We start from the raw sequence: 9607 nt of genomic DNA, 5'->3' as shown, positions 1-9607 counted from the left end.
CGTTGTTGAGGAAGAAATAAATGAGGAAGATTTTGGATGCAAAATGGGCAATTTTGAATAAGTCTAGTCTCTATAAGATTCTAAGTTGTTTATTGTGCCAAAGATATATATGTCATAGTGTATGGGTATTTCCTTTTTCTTGCCCGATACTTGTTCTTGTTGGAAATTCTGCGTTGGAAAGTGTAAGACCATCTTGAATTGGGGTTTAACAAGAAATGACAATCGCATAGATACATAAGTAATTAGAGTTAACCAGTTAGTAACAGATATAGCACACACATGCGTGCCTCTTTGTAGCATTGCCAGGTCTTTTTGCATCAATATATCTTCGTGTGTTTGAGTAGGGTACGATTCTGAATTTTTCAGGAGGTCGTGCGCGGTTAATAAGATTGTGAGTTGTCCTTTATTGGTAAATCAACAAATGATTAACTACTAGTATATCACTCGATATCATCATGAATTTCGAAGAAGCTGAAGACATAAACGGGGTTCGTTTTGCGTGGAACACTTTTCCATGCACTAAGGCTGATGCCAACAAGTTGGTTGTTCCTACTGGTGCGTTGTATACCCCTTTAAAATTTAGAGAAGATTTACCGATCGCTGAATATGATCCACACTGCTGTTTGAATACACATTGTAGAAGTATTTTGAATCCATATTGTCAAATTGATCCAACAGGTTCTTGGATTTGTCCAATTTGTGGAAATCGTAATCCATTGCCTAGCCATTATCAAGGAATTTCAAATGAGAACTTACCGCTTGAATTGAATCCAAATTCATCAACAATTGAATATATTACTGCCAGGCCAGTAGCCAATCCACCTATTTTCTTCTTTGTTATTGATTTATGTCAAGATGAAGATAATTTGAAGGCTTTGAAAGAGACATTAGTGGTTTCATTGTCGTTATTGCCACCAAACGCTTTAATTGGGTTAATTACATACGGCACTATGGTTCAAGTCCACGATCTTGGTTCAGAATCTATCAATAAATCTTATATCTTCAGAGGAGATAAAGAGTACACGGATAAGCAAATCAGTGACATGTTAAAGAAGCCTGTGGTTGTTCCAGCCCAGAGCTTTGCAAATTCATTAACCCGTTTCTTCTTACCGTTGGAGGAGGTCGAATTTCAATTGACTTCTATTTTGGAAAATCTTACGAAAGATCCTTGGGCTGTTGCAAACGGTGATAGACCATTGAGATCTACTGGGTCCGCATTAAACGTTGCTACTAATTTATTGCATTCAACATTTCAAGGATACGGTGCTAGAATTATGTTATTCTCTGCTGGTCCAGACACTTTAAATCCAGGTTTAATAGTCGGTCCTAAATTAAAAGAGCCTATCAGATCTCATTCTGACATTGATAAAGATAATGCTAAACATTACAAAAAGGCTATTAAGTTTTATGATGCTTTAGCAGCTAAACTAGTTAAAAACTCTCATACCGTTGATATTTTTGCTGGTTGTTACGATCAAATCGGTATGTCTGAAATGAAGAATTTATGTAACAAGACCGGTGGTACTTTATTGTTATCCGATGCCTTCACAACTTCTATTTTCAAGCAATCCTTCTTAAGATTGTTTAATAAAGATTCTGAAGGTTACTTGCTAATGGGTTTTAATGGTACCTTTGATATAAAAACTTCTAAGGAATTGAAAGTGAGTGGGTTGATTGGTAATGCATCTTCATTGGCCGCTAAAACTAACAACGTTTCGGAAAATGAAATTGGTATTGGTGGAAGTTCCCAATATAGATTGTGTTCAGTTTCTCCTCAGCACACCTACGCCGTATTTTTTGATATTGCCAACACCCAAAGTTTACCTCCAAATTCGCAATCTTATATTCAATTTATTACTCATTATCAACATTCATCAGGTACTTACAGAGTAAGGGTTACCACAATTTCAAATATCTTGACTAGTGAAGATGCTATTTTAACTCAATCATTTGATCAAGAAGCTGCGGCAGTCTTAATGGCGAGAGTCACATTATTTAAATCTGAACAAGATGATGGTGCTGACGTCTTAAGATGGATTGATCGTATGTTAATCAAATTATGTCAAAAATTTGCCGACTACAGAAAAGATTTCGATGAATCTTTCAGATTAAGTCCACAATTTTCTTTCTATCCTCAATTCATTTACTATTTAAGAAGATCTCAATTCTTACAAGTGTTCAATAACTCTCCTGATGAAACGGCATTCTACAGACACGTTCTCTTGACTGAAGATATTAATAATTCATTGATTATGATTCAACCAACATTAACATCATTCGCCTTGGACAGCGAACCAGAACCAGTATTGTTGGATTCGGTTTCTATTAAAGATGATCGTATCTTATTATTAGATACTTTCTTCCACATTTTGATTTTCCATGGTAAAACAATCGCTGAATGGCGTAAAGCTGGATATCAAAATAATCCAGATTATGCTAATTTCAAGCAATTATTAGACGAGCCAAAGCAAGAAGCTGCTGAATTATTAGTTGATCGTTATCCATTACCTAGATTTATTGATACTGAAGAAGGTGGTTCTCAAGCAAGATTCTTATATTCCAAACTAAACCCAAGTACCACTTATAATAATCAAACTTTCACCGGTAGTAATGGTGCGGTTGTTTTGACTGATGATGTTTCTTTACAAGTATTCATGTCTCACTTGCAGAAATTAGTTGTTTCCGGTTCTAATTAGATTTGTCTCTATTTATCTAGTAAATAATTTTAAAAGCACTGTATTATATGAAATTTTTGTAAGACACCAGACTGCGCGTAGATTTTTCGAGGAATTGAAACTAGAATAGCTATTTCTATCTTTTGCAAACACAGTGTAACTGAATAATAAGTATAATGGCTACTGAATTAGATGACAAACAGCTTACAGCTGGTATGTATATTTATTATCATTTTATTCTCACGTACTCCTAGATGTGTACTAACAATTCAGATGAAATCGCATTATATGATAGACAAATTAGACTATGGGGAATGGCAACGCAATTAAGATTGAGATCGGCTAAGATATTAGTCATTAACTTAGGTGCTGTTGGAGGTGAAGTAGTCAAGAACTTGGTGCTAGGGGGAATTAATACCTTGGAAATTTTGGACTCGTCGAAAGTAAAAGAAGAGGATTTTCTGGCTCAGTTTTTCTTGCCCAACAATCACGATATAGTCGGGCAATTGAAATTGCCAGCTGTTATAGATCAGATTAAAGACTTGAATAATAGAGTGAATTTGTCTGCTAATACCAATAGTTTATCTTCAATATTCAGTGATTCACAGGAAACCAATAATTATCTTGCGAAATTTGATCTTATAATAGGAACAGAACTTACCAAATCTGAAATGCTTACGCTTAACGAATATACTAGAAACTTAAATATCCCATTATATGTTTGTGGATTACATGGTATGTTTGGTTACATAGTTTCCGATCTAATTCATCATACTGCAACTTCTGAGAAAGACGCTGGTAATCAACCACGGGAACCAAATACCAAAATTAATCGTTGCAAGACAATTACAAATGTCGAATATAATAAAGAAGAAAATAAGGAAATAGTTACCATTGTTGATGAGTTTATTCCAATACTAGAGATCTTTAAATCAAAAGAATTGCCAAAGCAATTAAATAAAAGACAGATGAAAAGGTTATCCGCAGCATTTCCTCTTATATTTTCTTTGTTTGATATACCTCGTTTAGAAAATCCAGAAAATACTGTAGATATTGAAGAGCTTCGTGAAAGGCTGAAAGAAGTCTGTGCACATTTTGAAATTCCAGAAACCGTTATAAATGATGAGTATTTGAGGCTATTTAGTAATCAAGCATATACGGAATTCGCTCCAGTTTCCGCAATCTTAGGAGGGTGCTTAGCTCAGGACGTTATACAATTTTTAAGTAAGAAAGAGAGTCCTATAAACAATTGCTTGATTCTTGACGCTGTTAAATCGGAAATGCCGATATATCTATTGTAGTAGTAATTAGCTTTATAATACATGTATATTAATTATTTACCATTCGGGGTAATGCCTCTACTTTTCCTCTTTTTTAAATGAGAAGTCTCTTTCAAGAATTTTAAAGACTTGCCTAATTTCGTTTGATATGTTTTATTCTTTATTCTCTCTGATTCAATTTCTTCTATTAATTCTCTTTTCTGTTTTTTGAACTTCGTACGCTCATCAATACCCGACTCAGTTGAAGCAGCTATTTTTCTTTTCAATTCCTCATTTAGCTCTTGGGCTGCCTTAACTTGATGTTCAGATTCTGTTATTGAATTTGCTGCATTGGAGCATTCATTAGCCATGTAATTTTTCTCTTCGTGTTTTGAATTAATTTTAGACAAATTTTCCTTTATCTTATCTTGAATTTCCCAAATTTTAATTTGCTGTTCGTAGAATTTGTTTAACTTCTCGTCTGTTATATTATTATCTGCAATAAAAGTAATCAACTTAGATTCGAAATTCTTCATCTCTTCTTTGGTGGATTCCAACTCTTGGTTATTCCTTGCTATTTTCTTTTCTGCAAATAATATGCGGGACTCAGTATGATCGATGTCATCAATGATCTTGGATAATGCATGTTTAGTGTCTTCTTCTCGTCTTCCAACTCTTGCCTGAATATCGGGTCTGTTAAAATCAATATACGTATTATGCTCTTCATTAGCTATATTCCAATTCAAATAAGCGGTCTTCAATTGAGTTATTAATTTATGAGTTAAGATATTTCTATTGATGTTGGAATTAACTGTCATGTTACTTTCGTTTCCAAAAATACCAATCAATGTATTAAAGTCATTTCTTAAAGAATTAGTCACATAATCCAGCTCTAATCTTTTAGCTTCATAATAAGACTGTTTTTTTTTCTGTGGTTTATGCAGATTTCCTTCTGCAGAGTCGTAGGGTGTATAGTGGTAATGCACTTCAGTTAATAAAGATCTTTCTATATCTGTGGCACTGAATTTTGGAATTTTTGATAATTCCGGTAAAGGCCATTCAGGAAACAGGTTACTTCGACTACCTCTAAAGGCATTATCAAAAAAAGTATGAGATAAGTATTTCAAGTGCTGATTGAATATAGGAAAAATATCAGGTGGAAGAATACCGATATGTTCTCTTAAACAAACAATCGACGATATTATTTTGTACAAGTAATCCTTTTGCGCTGTCATATTCGAATAATACAATTGGCAATGTTCTACCGTTCTCATTGGAACCAATCTTATTATAATTGCCTCTTTACGTCTATTTTGAGTCCTAATCTTTTGGAAAAATTCATGATTTGTATCGACATAGCTGTCGAAAACTATCAAGGCATCAAACTTCGCCTGTGCAAGTTGCTCGTCATCCTTAGTCATCTTACCGTCAAACGGCAACAAATAAATATTTGTCACCGGCTTATTAGAATCACTACTTTTACTTGCTTTTGAAGATTCCTTTTCCACATAATTGCCAACATAACGTTTTATTGTCTTATTACCTGAACAGCCCAATAATAACGCTTCGACTAAATCGAAAAATTTAGCATTATTATTCAAAAATACCCCTATAGTTTTAGTATTTCTCGTAGTATTCAGTATAATAACATTCATTAGATCTTTTAGAACGCTGAACTTCCCGCTTGTGTCTGCTAACTTGCTCAGCATATCTTTCAGTGCCAAATTTTTAGGCATGTAATGGTTAATTAATAAATAAGGATGCGTGCTAACAAGCATACAGTTATTGATGCATATCTCCAATGATTTAATAATAAGGTCATTCTTATCATTCGTTTCACAATATTTAAGAATATCTGGATAATGTAACGAAACTATTTGGTCTGTCAACTCTTTTTGAAATTCGTACATTGGGGTCGGTAGATGATAATCACCACTTCGATTGACATTTTCTAAACGCAAATCTATAATTGGCGGTTCAGGTGTACCATCTAGAATCTTAAGCAAGTTCATTTGATATTATTTACTGTAGTTGAAAGTATCAAAGGTTTATCCGGTATTCGTAAATACTAACTTCACCATTTCACAATACGATATGCGTAATTTACAGTTTTGTATATATTTACAGATTGATTTTTTACATACATATACTACAACCTATATTCTCCATAATTTAACAGATCTATCCCAACCACTACTAACAATGAAGCATCCGTCTCCACTAATGTCACAACTCATAACTTTATCACTATGACCTTTTAAACTTTTTACTTTGACCCAATTATCAGCTGACCATATATTAACCATTCCATCGTAAGATGCACTTGCCAAGAATGTACCATTTGTATCTAGTCGTTCAGGATTCTGATCAAACTCATCTGTCACTGTAGTACTTAATTCTCCCAGCGGCTTGGTGTCATCTCTTTTGTGAAAAAATCTAACATCACTAACCAATTTAGTATGTGAAGGAATTGAGAACAATTCACCATTCAGGTTGGAATTATCAAATTTACGGATATCCCATATCTTCACAGCACAGTCTCCACTGGCCGTTGCTAAATTATATCCATTAGGAGACCAATCCATACTATATATGCCTTTAATGTGACCTTGTAATGTCGCAATTGATCTTCCGCACCTTAAATCCCAGAGTCTACCTATAGCATCAAGTCCTCCGGTAGATAAAAGACCACCGTCAGGGTGGAACGAGCCGCAAAATACCTCTTTGGAATGACCTTCTTGTTGAACCAAAGCCTCTTGAGGTTTTTCAACGTCCCAAAGCTTCCATGTTTGGTCAAATGACGTAGAAACTACATACTTTCCTGTAGGATGGAATAAAGTTTTACTTATTCGATGTTGATGAGCATCTTTGATTGTTGCAGATGGTGTCATTTTTTGTGGCTCTGTATCGTTTGTGTCAGGAGTCATCCAAAAATTAATGGCTCCTTCATTGCCACCAGTAACAATTAATCTGTTATTATTGAACATATCCCAATCTAGGGCGCTCACTTTCTCTGTATGGTGGCCTGGTCCCAGATAATACTTTGTTTTCAAATCTTCCCTACTCAAAATATAGACCGATCCATCCCATGATCCACAAGCTATTAATGAACTATCAGACGAGAATCGCACTGCCGACAATGTCCTGGTATTTCCTGTGATTAGCTGCGTTCCATAAAGGGTGAATTTAGAAAGATTGGAATTTATTGTTCGGCGATGCTTCAAAGTTTTAATGAAATCTTGTTGTTTCGATATATTTTTTTGTAGCTCGTTTCTTTCCGATGATTTTTGAAGCGAATATTCTAAAAACCCTTTACGTGTTTCTAATAAAGCCTCTGAACCTGGAGTATAAAAATCTTCATCTTCCTCATCTTCTTCCATATCATCATCACTCCCTTCTACTTCTTCCTGTCTATTATTTTCTTCGACATATGCAAACTCAAAGTTTGTATTGGGTAACTCAGATACTAACTTTATTAACCTTTCCCTTCTTTCTGCCTTCCCTTCACCAAAATACGTTACTGGCTCCCCCATTCTTCTCAATTCAGCCCGAACTTCCTCATCAATTGTAGGTACATCTTTTGGATCCAATACGTTGATACCCTTGTTTATTTTCGGGTCATTGACAATGGGTATCTCATTTATCTCCATATTTATAGTGTCAAATTGAATCACTATTAATGATAAGGAAGAAAATAATACTCGCTCAAGATGGAATTTTTCGACTGAGAACGTCTAGCGATTGTAGATAAAATTGCAGCTACATGTTTGATGCTATTTATTATACATAATTCGTTTATTAATGATTATATGATAGAATCCTTTCGGCGTATTGAGCAAAGTTTTCGCTTTCATTGACTTTTTCATTTAAATCAGGCTGGCAAAAAACTGCTAGTGTATTCCTAGCAATGTTCTTTTGTTTAGTACCCTTTACGTAATGAGGAACTGCTTTGAAGCCACCCTTTGATACTTCCTCTAAGGCAGATCCAGATTGAAAAGCTAAGCAATTAGCAGGAATGTTAACTTTAACAACTTCATTATGCCTGTTACGAATATACAAACCAGCCTCGGGATCTGGAGAGTAGTCTAAGTCATGTGTTAAACCCTTTGACTCATCAAAAAGTAACGCAGAAGTAAGTCCCGTAATACATGAGTGATCTAAATGTTCACCGCACCAATCGTCATCATTTGTTGAAGTTCCGTCGGATGGATAGTAATGTAATAACCTTGCCTTTGTTGAAGTCGAGTTCTTAACAATTCGTTCCAAAAAATGTTGTTCGTAGTTAGGTTGTGTCTTAGCTATATAATTATCACAATTGGACGCAACAGATTGAGCTACATCTATAATCAAATTGCATAGCTCTTTACAGTCATTCTCAAATGTAGTTAATCCTTCTAATTGATTTGATGGCCATATGTTCCAAGTGGTATAAGTTTTAAAGTCTTTGAATTCGTCACAGATACTATGAATTGGTCCCTCTAATTTAGGATCCTTATGAAAGGCACAGTTCATATAATATGATCCTTTATTATAATCAGGCTTGCCACTACTACCCAATATTTCTTTCCCACAAGACCATCCCGATAACCACATAGACTCTTCTGATTCTAATTTGGACAATTCGTCGTTGGGCAAATTCGCTAATATAGAAGCACTTTTTAATACTCTTAGCCTCAATTCATGAAATTTCTCTGGTAGATTCTTTACAAGTATAATACCTAATGAATCGGGTCCAAAGGCATTTTCTAAAGTGTTATAATCAACTCCCTTTACTAAATCTTGAAATGCTACAATCACAGGTCCAGTTTCATCCATTCCGACAAGATTCAATCAATTAACATATTTTTATTTTAACCTGACTTTTGATGGTTTTATACTTCTGTTCGAACGGCTCTACTCAAATGCGCAGACATAATTACTTGAGATTTCATACATTTGCTGCATGCCAATACAATAGACAATATCAACTATCAAAAATAATATATATTTCGAGCTCTATAAATATATCATAGAGGGATTCTGAATGAATGTTTTGGTTATGTATCTTTCAATAATATTGCAAATTTTTAGTATTTTTTGCATTTTTTAAGAATCTTTGTGATTCTCAATATTGTTATAATTTTAGTTCATATGAAAGCAAAGGAAAATTAATGTATACTTTTTTAATTTTTCTTCAATTTTATAGAGGAAGTTAATTCTATTGTCTTACTTCCTTCTCTCTCAACAATTAGATGCGGAATAATAAACATATTTTTTGTATGATTTTTTTTAATATATTTTCGCCTATTTAAGTTCTATTATATTCATAGTTTTTGTTTCTGATTTCTGATTTTTTTATTTTTCCTTTAAGAATACTAATTATAAATGAAAAAAGTTAGAAGTATGCTGATGGTCTTGGTGTAGATTAGAATCATCTGCCTTTAATATATTAGCAAGACAACTCCTATTAAATATTTTACTGAGTACCAATATCTATCTAACTTATAGGATTTGAACTTATTATTGATCTTTTCTAAACTAACTAACTTTAACAACTATTATTGGCTTTTTTTTATAATATTTCATAAGACTCAGCGACCACTATTTAACATTTGATTTTATTGTGCAGTTTGCAACAATCATCGATACATTCAACATATATATGCTTATGTTTCGATGTAACTGCTAGGACAA

General features: G+C 33.9%; 5 protein-coding genes across 5 annotated transcripts; 2 read left to right on the top strand and 3 right to left on the bottom strand.

The window, feature by feature from the left end:
• Positions 1-455: 455 nt before the first annotated feature.
• SEC23 (GTPase-activating protein) lies at positions 456-2696 on the top strand (the record flags this gene model as incomplete). Its single annotated transcript, XM_015614437.1, has 1 exon — positions 456-2696. One exon carries the CDS (start codon positions 456-458, stop codon positions 2694-2696), a length of 2241 nt encoding a protein of 746 aa, XP_015464739.1.
• Positions 2697-2851: 155 nt separating this feature from the next.
• On the top strand, positions 2852-3976 carry AC631_05607 (E1 ubiquitin-activating protein; the record flags this gene model as incomplete). Its single annotated transcript, XM_015614436.1, has 2 exons — positions 2852-2888; positions 2949-3976. The coding sequence occupies 2 exons, from the start codon at positions 2852-2854 to the stop codon at positions 3974-3976; spliced, it is 1065 nt and encodes a 354-aa protein (XP_015464738.1).
• A 32-nt stretch (positions 3977-4008) lies between these two features.
• On the bottom strand, positions 4009-5946 carry AC631_05606 (uncharacterized protein; the record flags this gene model as incomplete). The annotated part of the gene is made up of 1 exon (XM_015614435.1): positions 4009-5946. One exon carries the CDS (start codon positions 5944-5946, stop codon positions 4009-4011), a length of 1938 nt encoding a protein of 645 aa, XP_015464737.1.
• Positions 5947-6090: 144 nt separating this feature from the next.
• On the bottom strand, positions 6091-7584 carry AC631_05605 (U4/U6-U5 snRNP complex subunit; the record flags this gene model as incomplete). The annotated part of the gene is made up of 1 exon (XM_015614434.1): positions 6091-7584. One exon carries the CDS (start codon positions 7582-7584, stop codon positions 6091-6093), a length of 1494 nt encoding a protein of 497 aa, XP_015464736.1.
• A 148-nt stretch (positions 7585-7732) lies between these two features.
• On the bottom strand, positions 7733-8749 carry AC631_05604 (uncharacterized protein; the record flags this gene model as incomplete). The annotated part of the gene is made up of 1 exon (XM_015614433.1): positions 7733-8749. One exon carries the CDS (start codon positions 8747-8749, stop codon positions 7733-7735), a length of 1017 nt encoding a protein of 338 aa, XP_015464735.1.
• Between the last annotated feature and the right edge of the window lie 858 nt (positions 8750-9607).

Source organism: Debaryomyces fabryi (assembly GCF_001447935.2).
Source record: "Debaryomyces fabryi strain CBS 789 chromosome Unknown contig00237, whole genome shotgun sequence".
NCBI lineage: Eukaryota > Fungi > Ascomycota > Pichiomycetes > Serinales > Debaryomycetaceae > Debaryomyces > Debaryomyces fabryi.
Note: the sequence above shows the minus strand (reverse complement) of the source record. Positions and strands in the feature narration are given on the sequence as shown.